Source organism: Salmo salar, chromosome ssa11 (genome assembly GCF_905237065.1).
Source record: "Salmo salar chromosome ssa11, Ssal_v3.1, whole genome shotgun sequence".
Taxonomy (NCBI): Eukaryota; Metazoa; Chordata; class Actinopteri; order Salmoniformes; family Salmonidae; genus Salmo; species Salmo salar.
Window position 1 is genome coordinate 80,803,363 of NC_059452.1, and position 19,829 is coordinate 80,823,191.

The 19,829-nt window shown below is 43.3% G+C and overlaps 1 protein-coding gene across 3 annotated transcripts in view; it reads left to right on the top strand.

Moving 5' to 3' along the window:
* Positions 1–19,829, top strand: part of LOC106563272 (regulator of G-protein signaling 3) — a 199,267-nt gene that overhangs the window by 10,889 nt on the left and 168,549 nt on the right. For 2 of the 3 annotated variants that reach the window (XM_014128717.2, XM_014128719.2), the window contains exon 2: positions 12,561–12,628. In XM_014128717.2, the coding sequence (XP_013984192.2) occupies positions 12,561–12,628 (68 nt within the window). Of the gene's footprint in view, positions 1–12,560; positions 12,629–17,878; positions 18,683–19,829 lie in introns of those variants that run through there. The other variant, XM_014128718.2, reaches the window with a different exon arrangement.

Here is a 19,829-nt window from a genome sequence, read left to right on the forward strand (position 1 = left end):
ATGTCTAGTACATTTAACCATGTTTAGTGAACTTAACCATGTCTAGTGAACTTAACCATGTCTAGTGAACTTAACCATGTCTAGTGAACTTAACCATGTCTAGTACATTTAACCATGTCTAGTACATTTAACCATGTCTAGTACACTTAACCATGTCTAGTGAACTTAACCATGTCTAGTGAACTTAACCATGTCTAGTACATTTAACCATGTCTAGTGAACTTAACCATGTCTAGTGAACTTAACCATGTCTAGTGAACTTAACCATGTCTAGTACATTTAACCATGTCTAGTACATTTAACCATGTCTAGTGAACTTAACCATGTCTAGTACATTTAACCATGTTTAGTGAACTTAACCATGTCTAGTACATTTAACCATGTTTAGTGAACTTAACCATGTCTAGTACATTTAACCATGTTTAGTGAACTTAACCATGTCTAGTGAACTTAACCATGTCTAGTACATTTAACCATGTTTAGTGAACTTAACCATGTCTAGTGAACTTAACCATGTCTAGTGAACTTAACCATGTCTATTGAACTTAACCATGTCTAGTACATTTAACCATGTCTAGTACATTTAACCATGTCTAGTGAACTTAACCATGTCTAGTACATTTAACCATGTTTAGTGAACTTAACCATGTCTAGTGAACTTAACCATGTCTAGTACATTTAACCATGTCTAGTGAACTTAACCATGTCTAGTGAACTTAACCATGTCTAGTACATTTAACCATGTCTAGTGAACTTAACCATGTTTAGTGAACTTAACCATGTCTAGTGAACTTAACCATGTCTAGTGCACTTAACCATGTCTAGTACATTTAACCATGTCTAGTGAACTTAACCATGTCTAGTGAACTTAACCATGTCTAGTGAACTTAACCATGTCTAGTACATTTAACCATGTCTAGTGAACTTAATAATGTCTAGTGAACTTAACCATGTCTAGTGAACTTAATAATGTCTAGTGAACTTAACCATGTCTAGTGCATTTCCCTCAGATGTTGTTAGGTCAGATGGTCTCTACATGTGCCCATACAGCAGAGTGTGGAGGAAAGTGTGTCATCTGTATGCAGTGAGTAAACACGTAATCAGGCATGCACACACACTGTCCTCCCCTGAAGTGCTGAAACATTTACACACCTACCCAACCCACTTCTCTACAGTCAGTTGCGTCTGGCATTGTGAACACGAGAGGAATGACAAAGATGAATCTGAATTTTGATGTGGCAATCCATCATAGATCACAATCAACACCAGAGTGTGAATTATACCGTGACATTCGGGGGGTCTGTATTTTTTTCCACAGGACTTCCTATTTGTGATTTTATTATGGGCCTAATAGTAGGAAGACATGTCTTTTAACGGTAAACATGTATTACCTTTTAATGTGGCATGAACACAACCAGTCATGATGTTTTCATCTGATTGTCAAACAAATCACTTCGTTGTCCATGCCAAACTAATTCCAGCGTTCAAACAGTGCACTGTGCCAATACACTCTTGTATCCCAAATAAATTGATGCATCTTGCTGACAAATTGACCTTTTTTGTAAAAAGAAAAGTCGGGGCACCTGAAAGGGGGCTGAAACACGGGTTGCAAATACAGCTGAGTCTGTCCCGAGCTCATCAGAGCAGGAATCTGAGGGCCCAGTTGAAACAATGTTGAAAGTTTGCTAGTGGGCTGGACCCAGTTGATAATGTTGAAAGTTTGCTAGTGGGCTGGACTTAGTTGATAATGTTGAAAGTTTGCTAGTGGGCTGGACTTAGTTGATAATGTTGAAAGTTTGCTAGTGGGCTGGACTTAGTTGATAATGTTGAAAGTTTTCTAGTGGGCTGGACTTAGTTGATAATGCTGAATGTTTGCTAGTGGGCTGGACCCAGTTGATAATGTTGAAAGTTTGCTAGTGGGCTGGACCCAGTTGATAATGTTGAAAGTTTGCTAGCGAAAGCTTAAGACAGAGGAAGACAGGCGGACTAGAGAGATGAATTTGATTGAAAGAACCTGAACCAACTGTCCCTGGTTTAAACCATGACAGAGAGGCGGGGGTGTTAGTTTAATTTGGAATAATATTTTATTTGAATATTTACCACTGTAGTAGTACGCAATTGCATTTTAAACAAATAGGAGAATGGTTAAATTAGAGACCCCTACAAAGTTTAGAATTTATTAAACGCTTACCTTGTACTATGTTCGTCCTCTGTGTTTGTCCTCTGTTTGCTGAAATCCATACTTTCTCAATTAACATTAATCAAATACGACCACCACCGACTGTTTTCTTGTTGAGATTCAATTGGCACATGCACATTTGCGCTGAGTTGCCGTTTTTGAGCAAGCAGTCACTTGATTAACGTTTGTTGAAAAAGTATGGATTTCAGCAAACAAAGAAAGGCATGCAACTACAGAGGACAAACATGGGTGCAAGGTAGAATATCATTTGTTTGTGCATCAGCAGTTTTTCTCAGTTTTTCATATTGGTAAATTAGTCTAGCGGCTATCTAAACTTGTAATAATCATGGTCTAATTACCAACCTGGGTGCCCCCATTGATTTTTTTAGTCACTCTCATATTTTTTGTGGCCCCCTGTCACGTCCTGACCAGTAAAGGGGTCTATTTGTTGTTGTAGTTTGGTCAGGACGTGGTAGAGGGTATTTGTTTTCATGGTTTTGTGTATGTGTTTAGATAGAGGGATATTTTGTGTAGAGTGTTTCTGGGGTTTATTGGTGTAAGTGTCGATGTAGAGGGGGTAGTTGATTTATGTGTTCTGGGGTGTTGGGTATGTTCTTGTGTTTGTATTTCTAAGGGGCTGTTCTAGTTTTGTATTTCTGTGTTGGCCTGGTATGACTCTCAATCAGGAACAGCTGTACATCGTTGTTGCTGATTGAGAGTCATACTTAGGGAGCCTGTTTTCACCTGTCACTTTGTGGGAAGTTATTTCCGTGTTTAGCTTTATGCCTTACAGGACTGTCGATCGTCATTGTGTTTTTGTATACGTGTTTGTTTTGGTTTCCCTTCTTTGTCCTAATAAAAGAAGATGAGTGTACATATACCCGCTGCGTTTTGGTCTCAACCCTACGACACCCCCACCCACATCAGAGTTGCCTATCTCTGCTCTAGACAACAACATAGGGGACCACATTAAATTTGATATTTCACACTTTTGTCCATCAATGCCTACTGAAACACGAGACCTTTCTACTGCATATTATTCAATTGTTTTGTTGCTGGCCTTTAACAGATGGCTTGAAATGCCTTTTAATCTGCAGATAAGATATTTATATGAAATTATAGTAAATGTCAAGCATCAATAATATCTCCCCTGTGTCACATAGAGCTAGTATGTCCTCACATTTCAAAGGTGTTACCGCAAATTAGTTCAATCAGAGGTTCAATGAGCTGTTTCTTTCCCCCTGCTGTGAGAAGACTGTGTTTGTTTATTTGTGCGTGTGTGCCTGTGGTTGTGTGCGTGTGTGCGGGTGTGTGTGTGCAAGAGAGGGCCAAAGATAGAGTGTGAGAGAGACTGTGTATATGACTCAGGTTTGCAATGATGCGTATCTGACTAAAGGGTAACACAAGCCTCAGGCTACTGTCCAGTTGATCCAAAGTGAAATTTCCCATCCTAATAGGTCACTTCCTCTCCTCTGTCCTCTCCTCTGTCCATTTCCTGCCCTGTTGAACTATAAAATACACAAAACTCAACCCATTGTTTTTATTTTGTTTCTCCAACCATCATCATCATGTAGGCTCTCATAATTGATCCTCTCATATGTATCGATATGAAAACTTCCTTAAATATGTTGTACTTTTTGTTTTGTTTTTGTATACTAAAAACCCTAAGCTTATATCTGTAAACTGACTGTTAGACCTGGAACCAACTAGGCTAATCAGGGAGAATCGGAGAGCTGTCAGAGTCTATGGAGTCATTCTGGGGCTCGCCAATGGCTAAACTCCTGTTGGTGATGATGTCATGTTCATGTGCCATGTCACCAAGGGAGTGAGACACCGAACCCAAGACAGTTCGCTTAGGCTCTGTCACTTTTCCACTCCCTTCCTCTTTGTCTCCCTGATCTGTCTCATTTGTCTGTCTCTCTTCATCACTTTCACATCTGTTTTCACCTGTGTCACATTTTCTCACTTGCTTTCAGCTGTCCCTTTTAACAATATAATGTTCAGGCCTATATACGTTTTTTTTTATTGGTTGCCTTTCATAGCATCAAGGTAGTGCCATCGTACAATATCTATAATATCCCCGTACAGTACAGTATGTAAAACCGAAACATGTCAATCACAAAAGCTGCAGTCCGTCCGGTCACCCTAAATGTAACCGTCACGTTGCGTCACCCCGTGTGGCATGATGAGTCAGTCACCCTCAGTTTGGTGGGCAGAAACACTGCATGTCTGTCTCTCTGTCGTTAATTTGTGCGTCCGCTGCGTTATGTTCATCTATCTGTTTGCTCTGGGGGTGTCATCATCTTCGAGTCGTTTTCAGCTCCCCAGCTTTTGCTTCAGAGTGGACCATTTTTGTGCAGTCAACCCAACCATAACCAAATTGCATTTCATCCCGACCGTCACTCTGTGTATGTCTGTGTGTGCTTTCCTGTCTTTTTTTCTCTGCCGTATAGCTGTGTCTTTGGGCTCCGGGGGAAATACTGTTTCATTCCATCTCTCGGCGTTTGCCTGCATGTTTTCATGTCCTACTTTCCCTTGATTTACCCAGTATGCAGGGTTCACCCGTCACATCCTGGAAATTAGACCTCTTGACAGGTAACGCGTGAGTAAGCATCTGATGGGTTACTTTATTGAAGGCACTGGTGGTTAATGTGTTTTCTTTCTCTCTCTCTCTCTCTCTCTCTCTCTCTCTCTCTCTCTCTCTCTCTCTCTCTCTGTCTCTGTCTCTGTCTCTCTGTCTCTGTCTCTGTCTCTCTCTCTCTCTGGTGCAGCCTCTGCTTTGACCCCTTTGACCAGAGGTAGCATTCTCTGATGGGGAGGAAGAGACATTTGTGACAATGTGTCCTTTTCAAAGCGTCACTCAGCCAGATGTATCTTGCCCTAAGAGGGACACAAGAGTGTACTGTCAATATGCTGAAGCTGCTCTCCCCACCGCTCCAATTCACAGCCACATTTTAAAACTGCCTCACACAGGGTCAGCGATAGAGCGGGCGAGAGGGGGAGTGTGTGTGCATGTGTTCAGTTTAATCTTGTTTACTTGTTTAGTCTTCAGAAGGTTTTTAATTTGATTGAAACATCATTTCTCACACTCAGCTCAGATTAGCCCCTATGGTTCTGCCAATACATTTATGTATATATGTTGATTTCAGCCATATTAGTAGAGACAAGAGGTATCTGCTATGTCTGCCACACTTTTTTGATGTCGGGCTCTTTCGAGCCATGACAGCTCATCAGACACTTAATTGTGTCAGTGTCACAGTGTTTTCAACACCCCCCCTCTCCCATTGACACCACACCCACTCGGCACAGATGTCATTTCAACGTCTAGTTATTATTTACATTTGGTTGAGTTGATAACTAACGTGAATTCAACGTGAAATCAACATTGGATTTAGGTTAAAAGTTGGGTGAAAAAAATACGAAATTCCCTTACAATGGTGACTTTTAGCAAATCCACTCAGTTTTCCATGTAGATTCAACGTCACTGCATTGATTTTTTTGTTGTTGAAATGACGTGGAAACAACATTATGTCCTCACGCTTGAGGTGATTATTATTATTTTTTATTTATTTCACCTTTATTTAACCAGGTGGGTCAGTTGAGAACAAGTTCTCATTTACAACTGCAACCTGGCCAAGATAAAGCAAAGTAGTACGACAACAACTACAACTCAGAGTTACACATGGGATAGATAAACAAACGTGCAGTCAATAACACAATTGAAACATCTATGTACAGTGTGTGCAAATATAGTAAGATTAGGGAGGTAAGGCAATAAATAGGCCATAGTGGCAAAATAATTACAATTTAGCATTAACACTGAAGTGATAGATGTGCAGAAGATGATGTGCAAGTAGAGATACTGGGGTGCAAAAGAGCAAGAAAAATAAATAACAATATGGGGATGAGGTAGTTGGGTGGGATATTTACAGAAGGCTGTGTACAGTTGCAGTGACCGGTAAGGTGCTCTGACAGCTGATGCTTAAAGTTAGTGAGGGAGATATAAGTCTCCAGCTTCAGTGATTTTGGCAATTCGTTCCAGTCATTAGCAGCAGGAAGGAAAGGCGGCCAAAGAAGGTGTTGGCTATTGGGATGACCAGTGAAATATACCTGCTGGAGCGCGTGCTATGATTGGGTGTTGCTATGGTGACCAGTGAGCTGAGATAAGGCGGGCTTAACCTAGCAGAGACTTATAGATGACCTGGAGCCAGTGGGTTTGGTGATGAATATGTAGCGAGGGCCAGCCAACGAGAGCATACAGGTCGCAGTGGTGGGTAGTATATGGGGCTTTGGTGACAAAACAGATGGCACTGTGATAGACTACATCCAATTTGCTGAGTAGAGTGTTGGAAGCTATTTTGTAAATTACATCGCTGAAGTCAACGATTGGTAGGATAGTCAGTTTTACGATGGTTTGTTTGGCAGTATGAGTGAAGGAGGCTTTGTTGCGAAATAGGAAGCCGATTCTAGATTTAATTTTGGATTGGAGATGATTAATGTGAGTCTGGAAGGAGAGTTTACAGTCCACATATTCTAAGTCAGAACTGTCCAGAGTAGTGATGCTAATAGGGCGGGCGGGTGTGGGCAGCAATCGGTTGAAGAGCATGCATTTAGTTTTACTAGCATTTAAGAGCAGTTGGAGGCTACAGAAGGAGTGTTGTATGGCATTGAAGCTCGTTTGGAGGTTTGTTAACACAGTGTCCAAAGAAGGGCCAGATCTATACAGAATTGTGTCATCTGCGTAGAGGTGGATCAGAGAATCACCAGCAGTGTGACATCATTGATGTATTCAGAGAAAAGAGTTGGCCCGAGGATTGAACCCTGTGGCACCCCCATAGAGACTGCCAGAGGTCCGAACAACACACCCTCCAATTTGACACAGTGAACTCTATCTGAGAAGTAGTTGGTGAACCAGGTGAGGCAGTCATTTCAGAAACCAAGGCTATTGAGTCTGCCGATGAGAATGTGGTGATTGACAGAGTCGAAAGCCTTGGCCAGGTCGATGAAGATGGCTGCACAGTACTGTCTTTTATCGATGGCCGTTATGATATTGTTTAGGACCTTGAGTGTGGCTGAGGTGCACCCATGACCAGCTCTGAAACCAGATTGCATAGTGGAGAAGGTACGGTGGGATTCGAAATGGTCGGTGATCTGTTTGTTAACTTGGCTTTCGAAGACTTTAGAAAATCAGAGCAGGATGGATATAGATCTGTAACAGTTTGGGTCTAGAGTGTCTCCCCCTTTGAAGAGGGGGATGACCGCGGCAGCTTTCCAATCTTCAGGGATCTCAGACGATACGAAAGAGAGGTTGAACAGGCTAGTAATAGGGGTTGCAACAATTTTGGCGGATCATTTTAGAAAGAGAGGGTCCAGATTGTCTAGCCCAGCTGATTTGTAGGGGTCCAGTTTTTGCAGCTCTTTCAGAACATCAGCTATCTGGATTTGGGTGATGGAGAAGCGGGGGGTGGTGGGTGGGGGTGGTTTGGGCAAGTTGCTGCAGGGGGTGCAGAGCTGTTAGCTGGGTTAGGGGTAGCCAGGTGGAAAGCATGGCCAGCTGTAGAAAAATGCTTTTTGAAATTCTCGATTATCGTAGATTAGCCTCAGTGCAGTGGGCAGCTCAGAGGAGGTGCTCTTATTCTCCATGGACTTTACAGTGTCCCCAAACCTTTTGGAATTAGTGCTACAGGATGAAAATTTCTGTTTGAAAAGCTAACATATGCTTTCCTATCTGACTGTGTATATTGGTTCCTGACTTCCCAGAAAAGTTGCATATCGCGGGGGCTATTCGATGCTAATGCAGTACGCCACAGGATGTTTTTGTGCTGGTCAAGGGCAGTCAAGTCTGGAGTGAACCAAGGGCTATATCTGTTCTTTGTTCAACATTTTTTGAATGGGGAATGCTTACTTAAGATGGTGAGGAAAGCACTTTCAAAGATCTACCAGGCGACCTCTACTGACGGGATGAGGTCAATATCCCTCCAGGATACCCGGGCCAGGTCGATTAGAAAGGCCTGCTCACTGAAGTGTTTTAGGGAGCGTTTGACAGTGATGAGGGGTGATCGTTTGACCGCGGACCCATTACAGACGCAGGCAATGAGGCAGTGATCACTGAGATCCTGGTTGAAGACAGCAGAGGTGTATTTAGAGGGCACGTTGGTCAGGATGATATCTATGAGGGTGCCCATGTTTACGGATTTAGGGTTGCACCTGGTAGGTTCCTTGATAATGTGTGTCAGATTGAGTGCATCTAGCTTAGATTATAGGATGGCCGGGGTGTTAAGCATATCCCAGTTTAGGTCACCTAACAGTATGAACTCTGAAGATAGATGGAGGCAATCAATTCACATATAGTGTCCTGGGCACAGCTGGGGGCTGAGGGGGGTCTATAGCAAGCGACAACAGTGAGAGACTTATTTCTGGAAAGGTGGATTTTTAAAAGTAGAAGCTCGAACTGTTTGTGCACAGACCTGGATGGTATGACAGAACTCTGCAGGCTAACTCTGCAGTAGATTGCAACTCCACCCCCCTTGGCAGTTCTATCTTGACGGAAAATGTTGTAGTTGGGGATGGAAATTTCCCAATTTTTGGTGGCTTTCCTAAGCCAGGATTCAGACACGGCTAGGACATCAGGGTTGGCTGAGTGTGCTAATGCAGTGAATAAAACAAACTTAGGGAGGAGGCTTCTGATGTTAACATGCATGAAACCAAGGCTTTTACGGTTACAGAAGTCAACAAATGAGAGCGCCTGGGGAATAGGTGTAGTACTGGGGGCTACAGGGCCTGGGTTAACCTCTACATCACCAGAGGAACAGAGGAGGAGTAGGATAAGGGTGCGGACAAAGGCTATAAGAACTGGTCGTCTAGTGCGTTGGGAACAGAGAATAAAAGGAGCAGATTTCTAGGCGTGGTAGAATAGATTCAGGGCATAATGTACAGACAAGGGTATGGTAGGGTGTGAGTACAGTGGAGGTAAACCTAGGCATTGAGTGACGATGAGCGAGGTTGCATCTCTGGAGGCACCAATTAAGCCAGGTGAGGTCTCTGCATGTGCGGGACTGGGGGCTCTACAGTGAAATTAAACAATAAGAACTAACCAAAACTTCAGTAGACAAGGCATATTGACATTAGAGAGAGGCATAAAGCTATCACAGGTGTTGATCGGGAGAGCTAAGACAACAACGGGTAAATGGCAATGAATTGGCAGAGAGGGTCAGTTCGGTACACACAGGACCTGAGTTCGAGGCTGGGGCCGACAGATAAAAAACATGAGGTACCGTGTTAGTGAACAGTCCAGCAGGCATCAGCTGTGTAGCCGAGTGATCATAGGGTCCAATGAGCAGCAATAGGTGAATCAGGGAGCCGTTCGGTAGTTGCTACTATGCTAGGCGAGCGGGAGACATGGCGTTCAGAAAGCTAGCAGGCCGGGGCTAGCAGATGGGTCTTCGGCGACATCGCAACGGAAAAGCCTGTTGAAGCCACATCGGACGATTACGGCGGGGCTCGGTGTCAACAATAAAGGGTCCTGGCCAATTGGCAAAAGACGTTTTGTAGCCCAAGAGTTAGCTGGTATACATTCATCGGCTAGCCGGGAGATGGGCCTAGCTCGAGGCTAGCTCAAGGCTAACTGGTTCTTACTTCGGGACAGAGGAGTTAGCCAGCAATAACTATTCGGTTACAGCTAGTTAGCTGCGATGATCCGGTGTAATGGTCCAGAGCTTGCGATAGGAATCCGATGATGTGGTAGAGAAAAGCAGTCCCATATGCTCTGGGTTGATATCGCGATGTGCAGACTGGCAGGTATTGACCGAGCTAAAGCTGGCTGGTGTCCGAGCTAAAGGTGAAGACCGCTAATGACTACTAGCTAGTTAGCTGGCTAGCTTCTGATGGAGTTATAAGGTATAAAAATAGCAGATCCATACCACATTGTGTGAGGTGGGTGAGATTAAAATATATACAAAAAAAACGATGAAACGGGACAAGACAAACACACGTCCGACTACTACGCCATCTTGGATTCTCAATCATGATCTTAAAAAACGACTGTGAAAGAAGTCTGCTTGATGAAGAGAATGTTCCTTCATTCTCTCCATCAAGTGTTTATTTGTTTGTGGTGTGAAAGGAGGGCCAGGATGTCAAGAGAGTGAGAGTGATGTCAAGAGAGTTCCATGCTACTTGGGGAGAGAGATGTTTTATGGCTGGGCAGCTCTGTGGCAAGACTGACTAACTGTGGCCAATGGCCAACACTACTCTTTGTCCTCACACCTCTCTGTCTCTCTCTCTCTCGTTCGCTCTTTCTCTTTCTCTCGCTCTCTCTCTTTCTCTCAATTCAACTCAAGGGGCTTTAATGGCATGGGAAACACATGTTAACATTGCCAAAGCAAGTGAAATGGATAAACAAAAGTGAAATAAACAATAAAAAGTGAACAGTAAATATTACACTCACACAAGTTCCAAAAGAATAAAGACATTTCAAATGTCGTATTATGTCTATATACAGTGTTGTAGCGATGTGCAAATAGTTAAAGGAGAAAAGGGAAAACAAATTAATATGGGTTGTATTTACAATGGTGTTTGTTCTTCACTGGTTGCCCTTTTCTTGTGGTAACAGGTCACAAATCTTGCTGCTGTGATTGCACACTGTGGTGTTTCACCCAATAGATATGGGAGTTTATCAAAATTGGATTTGTTTTCGAATTCTTTGTGGGTCTGTGTAATCTGAGGGAAAAGGTGTCTTTAATATGGTCATACATTTGGCAGGAGGTCAGGAAGTGCAGCTCAGTTTCCACCTCATTTTGTGGGCAGTGTGCACATAGCCTATCTTCTCTTGAGAGCTAGTTTGCTCTGTTTTTTTGTTAATTCTTTCCAATATGTCAAGTAATTATGTTTTTGTTTTCTCATGATTTGTTTGGGTCTTATTGTTACTGTCCTGGGGCTCTGTGGTGTCTGTTTGTGAACAGAGCCTCAGGACCAGCTTGCTTAGGGGACTCTTCTACAGGTTCATCTCTCTATAGGTGATGGCTTTGTTATGGAAGGTTTGGGAATCACTTCCTTTTAGGTGGTTGTAGAATTTAACGGCTCTTTTCTATAATTAGCGGGTATCGACGACATTCTGCTCTGCATTATTTGGTGTTTTACGTTGTTCACTCTGTGTGATTAATGGTTATCCAAACAAAGGGCCGATGGGTGTGCAGGTTGGCTCTCTGGGGAGTTGGGATTAAAGTGTCTGAACCCTCAGGCTCCTGTTTGAAGCTTGCCCCGTTACCCCGGCAACCCGCCTGCGGGATGGTAGAATGTGAACGAAGAAGCTGTAGGATAACTAACTGTGGCAGGACAGTCTGTGTGTGTGTGTGTGTGTGTGTGTGTGTGTGTGTGTGTGTGTGTGTGTGTGTGTGTGTGTGTGTGTGTGCTTCTGTGTTTTATTGATGTTTGTGTCTGTGTGTGTGTGTGTGTGTGTGTGTGTGTGTGTGTGCTTCTGTGTTTTATTGATGTTTGTGTCTGTGTGTGTGTGAATGCTAACACGATTATGAACTCCTCACGAGGCTAACGCAATGCTGGAGAGATGAAGGGGAGGGTGTTTCTATGGGGTGCATGAGTTTGAAATCTCACCATCTGCGTGAGGAATGAGAGGGAGAGAGAGAAGGGGAGAGAAAGATAGTGAAATATAGAGCAGGAAAGAGCTAGAATGGCAAAGAGCATAAGAATGTAAGAGAGAGTGTATCTGTTTAGAGTGACGACAGGGAGATAGATACAGCTCAGTGTAAAAGGAGAGGGAGAGGGAGGGAGAGAGATTTGCAGCTATATGTATAGGGAGGGAGGGAGGGAGGGAGGGAGGGGGGGAGCAGGCATCAGCATTGTGGGCCAGCTGAATGCTGCCTTTATGAGGAATGGTTAAAAGGACATTGAGGCTGGGGCGAGGCTCCCGTCACCATGGTAACCTCACAGGAGCCCTCGAAGGAGGGATAATGGAGTGAGAGGGAAGTTCCTTTTCTTTTTACCCCCTCCCTGCTTCCCTCCCTCTCTTGTGCTCTTCTCCTCTTTTGGCTAGTTGGGCGCAGAGTTTCCCCAGAGTTAGTAGTTCTGTTTGTGCCTTATTAGAGGGGTCCTAACTGATGCTCCTTCCTCAACACACACCAAGGCAGCCCAGGACAGGCTTAATCCATTGGCTTGTAACATACAGAGAAACGTTTGGGGGACTTTTTTTGTCAGCATCAAATTTGGGACATTATCTTGCATCTGCAATATATTGAGGATTTTTTTTGGCAGCACCTTGTTGAGAAGAAGAGGGAGTCCCCGAGTTGGTACCCTGAGGGTCCAGAGACAGAGGCTGAGATGTTCTCTAAATGCAGTGTCTCAGCCCGTGACTCTTTTGTCTTTCTTTCAGAGGCTGCGTTGTCAAACCATGGTGCTGCCCCCGAGACCACAAGACCTGAGAATATGCAATGCTTAACGGTGAGGGAATCTTTTGGAACTTTCTCTGTATGTGTCTTGTGCCTGTATGTACTGTACGTATGGGTATCTGTGTGAGACGTGGAGCTGTGGTGAAAGAAGTGTGTGTGTGTGTGTGTGTGTGTGTGTGTGTGTGTGTGTGTGTGTGTGTGTGTGTGTGTGTGTGTGCGTGTGTGTGTGTGGACAGGTTTAACTACACATGTTGGGTACAGAAGTCACATCTGCATATCAGAAACATCCAGTGCTGTTTGATTCACTGGCTACACCGGAATTTGATGCTGGTTCTGGTAGCACACAAAAATGTCAAGTTGCAAATCCCTATCAACTTTTCCTCATTCTGTTGCTTGAAATGTTTACTGTTGGATCACAACCCTGGTTCTGCAACAAACAGTTTGTTTTAGTGTGGATTTGGAAGTGGGGCTATGACGAGCTGAAAGCTAACACTGAGGAACAGGAAGTCTCTGTAATGTAACTCTATATTAAAGACTTTTACATCAGTTTTTGAATGCTCTTTTCCCTCCCTCCATCTCTCTCCCATTTCTCTACCCCTCCCTCTCCCCCTCTTTTCCCCTTTCTCTCATCTCTTGATGCCTGACTGAGGAGTCTTTGTGGGGTGTTCTCCTTGGACCAAGTTTAAAGAAGGGCAAATAACTTTCACAGGCTGAATGAGGAACCGTTGGGCTTTCTGCTTTTCAAGGCTTTTCTGGGCTTTTCCGTAACTTGTCTGTTGAGAGAGAGAGATTGAGTGAGAGAGAGAGAGAGAAGAACGAACTGTCGGAAGATCCCACACTCCAAAAAGGAGCCGCTCCGTTCGTCTTGTCTGGCTCAAAGACGTTACAAATACTCGCCTCTCTCTCCCTCTAATCCATCCTTCTGCTTGTTTAGAGCTGAACAGAAGGATAGAAAATGAAGAGAAAGAGCTCTCACATGTTTTTGTGTGCGATGGAAGGGTAACCTTCCCCCCTTTAAAAGGAGAACAGGGAAAAGTCCCCCTAAACGCCCAGTAGAGGGGATGTAAAGAGGTGAATGGTCTTTTCTGACAGTCTGTTAGCATTGTGGAGACAGTGCACTATGGGTTCCTCTTTGGCCTCTCTCTTTCTCTGTCTCTGTTAACCTCGAGTGAGCCAGCCACTAAAGGATAAATGGAACGGAGACATGTTGGAAATTAATGAGGTCGCTCTGGGTTACATTTGCCAGTTTTCTGGCCGACATTAATTGATTTTTCCTACACAGAGCAATCCCAGATAGCACATAACGTTCTGAGAACCATTTATTGATATTTCATTACTTTAACAGAACATTTACATTACATTTGACATTTTAGTAATTTGGCGGATGCTCTTATCCAGAGCAACTTACAGAAGCAATTAGGGTAAAGTGCCTTGCTCAAGGGCACATTGGTCAATGTGTTTGCATGATTAATGCCTAAGGAAATTAATTTCCATGTGTCCAATCTGTGCTTGCAGTTTAAAAAGTTAACTCAAAATAAGCTAGCATTGCTATTAAAAGTCTTATTGAAATATTCAATGAAAGTTGTTTTTAACCTTTATTTAACTAGACAAGTCAGATAAGAACAAATTCTTATTTACAATGACGACCTTTAAAGGAAGTTATTGAAAAAACCTCCAAATAACCAATAATTTCCGTTCTCAGAGCATTAATAAAACATCCCAGGAAAACTGTAAAGGAAATAAACATTCCCAGAACTGACTAAATGTTCACTTCTGTTCTCAAAACGTTTAAAAAATGTTTTGTTTTACCTGTCAGGAAACGTATGGCTTCGTTCCCACCACCAATGTTAAACCAAAAACATACGTTCCCACAACTTCCAAGGAACTAAATGTGCTAGTTGGGATTTTGTTGTTATTTTTCATCGATTTCATAGCCCCGCTGTTCCCAGCTCTCACACTGTAGTTAAACAAAAAGAAAAATAGGAGGGTGTTTTGATAACTGGAAAGGGGTTTGCCAGAGTAGCACATTTGCAGACCTGAATTTCCAGGAAAAGGAGAGGAAATATAAAATAACCTAACATAACAAACATGATTTGTGTCTGGTCTGAGATTGCAGGAGTGTACAGATAGTGGGAGAAGGTCTCAATAGAGTGTGTCTAGGTGTGAAAACGGACTTTGTGTTAGTGTGTGTGAAAGAGAATATTTTAATAAAAATAGTGAGGTGAGAGGTATGTGTAAGCCCAGCTAACAATTCTAGGGAGAGATAACATTTTTGTAATGTTACCCGTAATGTAAAGATATTCACGTTCTAGACACGTTTCATTGGAACGTTGCAAGAACATTCATGTGTCCAGTTTTCTGTGGGTTAGGAGAATATTCCATCAACATCACAATATACATAGAACATGGTTACCATCTGCTTAGAATGTAAGATATTCAGGTTTTAAACATATTTCATGGGAAAATTGCAAGAACATTTCTGTGTATCAGTTGTCAGGATGGTCCTAAAGAAATATGTTTTCATTACACCTTGTTACTGTGGCCAAGGTGAACTACTGAGCTATTCATATCTCTTTGTCTGTTGGCAAGGGACACACACTGCTGTTAACATATAGTGTTTTCAACTTACATAGCGTGCAATTACATTGTGCATGTTCATTTATACAGTAATTATTATTCAACATGTCCTCATCTGGGATTTGAACTCATAACCTCTTGGTCTACAGTACTCCAATCTCTCCACTGCGTCACCATACCCGTGACAGTTTTTTGTTAATCTGTTTATTCTCATCATTGATTTGGTTGTCCTATTTCAGCAATTTAGGGGGATCTGTATAGCATATTGAGCCGTTTTCATGACACTCCTGAATCACTATGATGAATAAAATAAAATATTGAGTGTACTTTTAACAGAGCTGAGATTTACTTAAAAGTGCATTCACCCTATTGCTTACAAGTTGTTTCATCTACGGTTGAAGTCGGAAGTTTACATACACTTTAGCCAAATACATTTAAACTCAATTTTCACAATTCCTGACATTCAAACCGAGTAAAAATTCCTTGTCTTAGGTTAGTTAGGATTACCACTTTATTTAAAGAATGTGAAATGTTAGAATAATACTAGAGAGAATCATAAGTTGGAAACTGTATGTTAAAAGTACTGTGTGTGTGAGTATCCCTTGCCAACAGACAAAGAGCTACGAATGGATCAGTGGTCCATCAATCAGGGTCTTGATCGGCTGGACAACAGTAATAATGTGTAATGAAACCATAACATTTTGGGGGAGAATGTTTCTTTGGTTTAATCAGGTGATGTCCTGACAACTGATACACAGAAATATTCTTGCAAAGTTCCCATGAAAAGTGTCTAGAACATTGATATCTTAAGAACATGTTAAGCACGTTCTTGGTAAGTTATTTTTGACATTAAGGGAATGGTCTCTTGGAAACATTCCTTGCACATCATGGGAACATTCCTATGAAAACGTTAGCTAATGACCTAATGAGACTCGTAAGGGAATGTTCTCTAAAGTTGTGGGAACATGTGTTAGCTGGGAGGCAGCAGAAACACAATAACAATAAGATAATGTACACTTTATGTACAAAGGTATGTGGACACCCCTTCAAATTAGTGGATTTGGCTATTTCAGCAACACCCGTTGCTGACAGGTGAATAAAATCGAGCACACAGCCATGCAATCTCCATAAACAAACATTGGCAGCAGCAGAATGGCCTTACTGAAGAGCTCAGTGACTTTCAATGTGGTAGCATCATAGGATGCAACCTTTCCAACAAGTCAGTTCATCAGATGTCTGACCTCACCAAGCTGCTTGGCGATGGTCTTGTAGCCCATTCCAGCCTTGTGTAGGTCTACAATCTTGTCCCTGACATGCTTGGAGAGCTCTTTGGTCTTGGCCATGGTGGAGAGTTTGGAATCTGATTGATTGATTGCTTCTGTGGACAGGTGTCTTTTTTACAGGTAACAAGCTGCGTTTAGGAGCACTCCCTTTAAGAGTGTGCTCCTAATCTCAGCTCGTTACCTGTTTAAAAGACACCTGGGAGACAGAAATCTTTCTGATTGTCACGGGCGTCGTAGGGATTGGACCAAAACGCAGCGGGAACGTGTAAACTCATGTTCTTATTTTATTAAAGAAGGAAAACAAAAGAAACACGTATACAAAAACAACAAACGACACTAAACAGTCCCGTCAGGTGCACGAACACAAAACAGGAAATAACTACCCACAAATCCCATAGAAAAAACACCCCTCTTAAATAGGACCTTCAATTAGAAGCAACGAGGAGCAGCTGCTTCCAATTGAAGGTCAACCCAATAAACACCACATAGAAATAGACATACTAGAACTAACATAGAAATAGACTAACAAAGAACATAGCTCAACAAACCCCGAAACACTCTAAACAAACACCCCCTGACACGCCCTGACCAAACTACTATAACAAACAACCTCTTTTACTGGTCAGGACGTGACACTGATTGAGAGGGGTTCAAATACTTATTTCCCTCATTAAAATGCAAATCAATTTATAAAATTTCTGACATGCGTTTTTCTGGATATTTTTGTTGTTATTCTGTCTCTCACTGTTCAAATAAACCTACCATTAAAATTATAGACTGATCATTTCTTTGTCAGTGGGCAAACGTACAAAATCAGCAGGGGATCAAATACTTTTTCCCCTCACTGTATGTGGACGAACGGTGGCGATTCAACATGTAGAATAGTCTGAAAATGACAGACGGTGTTCTGTGGTCAAAGACGGTAGAACTGCTTCACATGGTTTTTATGCCTTCATCTTTTCAGCGTGTCTTTCATCTTTCAGTGCAAAAGTAGCACAACAAGAAGTTGCTTGGATGTTTATTGTTAGTGTATGTGGGTGAATATGGCGTAGGTGGAATTCATAAAGATATGGGAGTGTGTCTATTGTACATGGCTGTGTTATTGAGCGTCTACAGACTCTCTCCCACCTCCGTATGCACAACATACATGTTATGTATATGAGTGCTCACTTCCAGTGCTCTTCTCTGCTTCCACCTCTACAGTATGATCAGATGTCTGTGTGTATGTGAGCTGTTTCTCTCACCTCTTTCTCCCAGCTCCATACTGCTGGCTCAGGAAGCTGTTCTGGGCTTATCAAGGGTCGGCGCAAAACAGGCTGGCCCGGACAGAGCTCAGGGTGGGGGGGTGGGGGGGTGAGGGGGCACTTCCTCCCATTCTTCTCCTGAGTGGAGTTCCCATGAGCAGCCATGCCAAGAGCAGTGTGGCTGGAGCAGGCCGACCCAGCACCAGTCTCGCCTCTGTGACGCCAGCCCCCACACACGGACACACACACCGCGAGCACAGCGCTCGTCTTCTCTCCGCAGAGCAGAGAAGACCGGACAGTGCTAGGAAGACTCACGGTAATGTGAGGAGCCATACACAGCACTCTGAGGACACAGTGTTGTGAGGAGCCATACACAGCACTCTGAGGACACAGTGTTGTGAGGAGCCATACACAGCACTCTGAGGACACAGGTGTTGTGAGGAGCCATACACAGCACTCTGAGGACACAGTGTTGTGAGGAGCCATACACAGCACTCTGAGGACACAGTGTCGTGTAGAGCTATACACAGCACTCTGAGGACCCATACACAGGGCTTGAAGGGAACATTGAAGCATTGAAGACCACTCATAGAGGATCTAATTGTTGACTGCGCTGACCACATACAGATCATTGTTTCTAGTGCATCTCATTGACTGTCTGTTGACCATCCAGATAGGACCATACCTAGTGGTTGCTGCATAGAGGACAGCAATCAACACAAACCATACTGACTCGACTATAGAGGATCCTGACTAGAGAACCACCATACAGAGAGGACCCTACTGGTCTGGGATCAGATTTGGACCGCACATTGAAGAGCACATACAGCATTGTGAGAACCCAGAGAAGAACAGAGGAACTCCAGAGGAACATCCTCAGGGAACCATCCAGGACGGTAGACAGAGAAGCATCCACAGTGTGTCTGTCCTCAGGAAGAGCTTGCAGACATGCATACCATCCACGGGCTGTGTAGGATCTGCATCACTGCTAGACTGCCTCAGGTCTGTTCCCCTAGACAATCACCTGGAGAGAGGGAGGGTGGGAGAGAGAGGTGGATGGAGGGAGAGGGAGAGATAGAGGTGTGTTGTACATGGGGGTGTGACAAATGGGGGGAGAGTGTCAGGTAAGTGTGTGAGTGAGACGAGAGGGAGAGGACAGGGTGTGGGGTAGGAGAGTGTGCGAATGGATGTGTGGAGAACGGGGGGAGAGGGAAGATGGAAGGACAAGGGGAGGAGAGTGGGACGGGTGCTGAAATAGGGTTCTGTGTGTAGCCAGCTCTTTTGGAAAGACTGCAACACAGACAAAGAGAAAGAGAATACATTAGAAAGCATGGAAAATAACAAGGGAAAGGAATGACAGAAGAGCAATGACGTACAGACAGCGTTCAATTGGTTGTGAAACTGAAACTATGTGTGTATAGATTTTTAGGATAGTGAAATTGGATTAAGGCACTGGAACAATGATAGATAGAAAGAAGAAAATTTAGGGAATTTATATTAAAGCCTTTAGGCGCTACTAATATAACCAAGTGTTTGCCATTGGGAGCTCAGTCCTACAGTATCTAACATGTAAGGGAAGCGATGAGGAGGAAACCAGTGTAAGAAACGAGAGGATGAAAAGAGAGAGTGTTTTCCCTGTTTCCTGAGACTGAAGAACCAGGTCTCTTTCACCTGCATTATTCATCCATAACGAGAGAAGAGACAGATCTGATGAAGAGATAAAATGAAAATGAAGAGAGAGACTCCTCCAGCCCTGCACGCTTAAAAATAACACCCCAGAGTCTGGAGTCTGTTATCCTCACTTTAAAACTACTTCCATACAGTCTGAAGCTTATGGCTTATAGACATAGCACAAGCCCATCTTATCTAACAGTTTGCAATCCGTTGGGGTTAACAATCCAAATCAACTTTGGCCTAAGACACTCTGTCTAGATTGGAGTTTGCATGGCGTCACGTCAGTACAGCGTGTTGACATGGACATAATGCTGGGCTGGCAGGGAGTTTGGTTTTTCTGGGGGCCACGAGACACGTTGTCACTGAACCACAGTGACCCAGATGTGGCCCTGCACAATGGACCGGGGCTGTCCTACTGGAATTTTAGTGTTGTAGTGTTCAGCACACAGACATTGGGGTGGATTGTGTTTTGCTT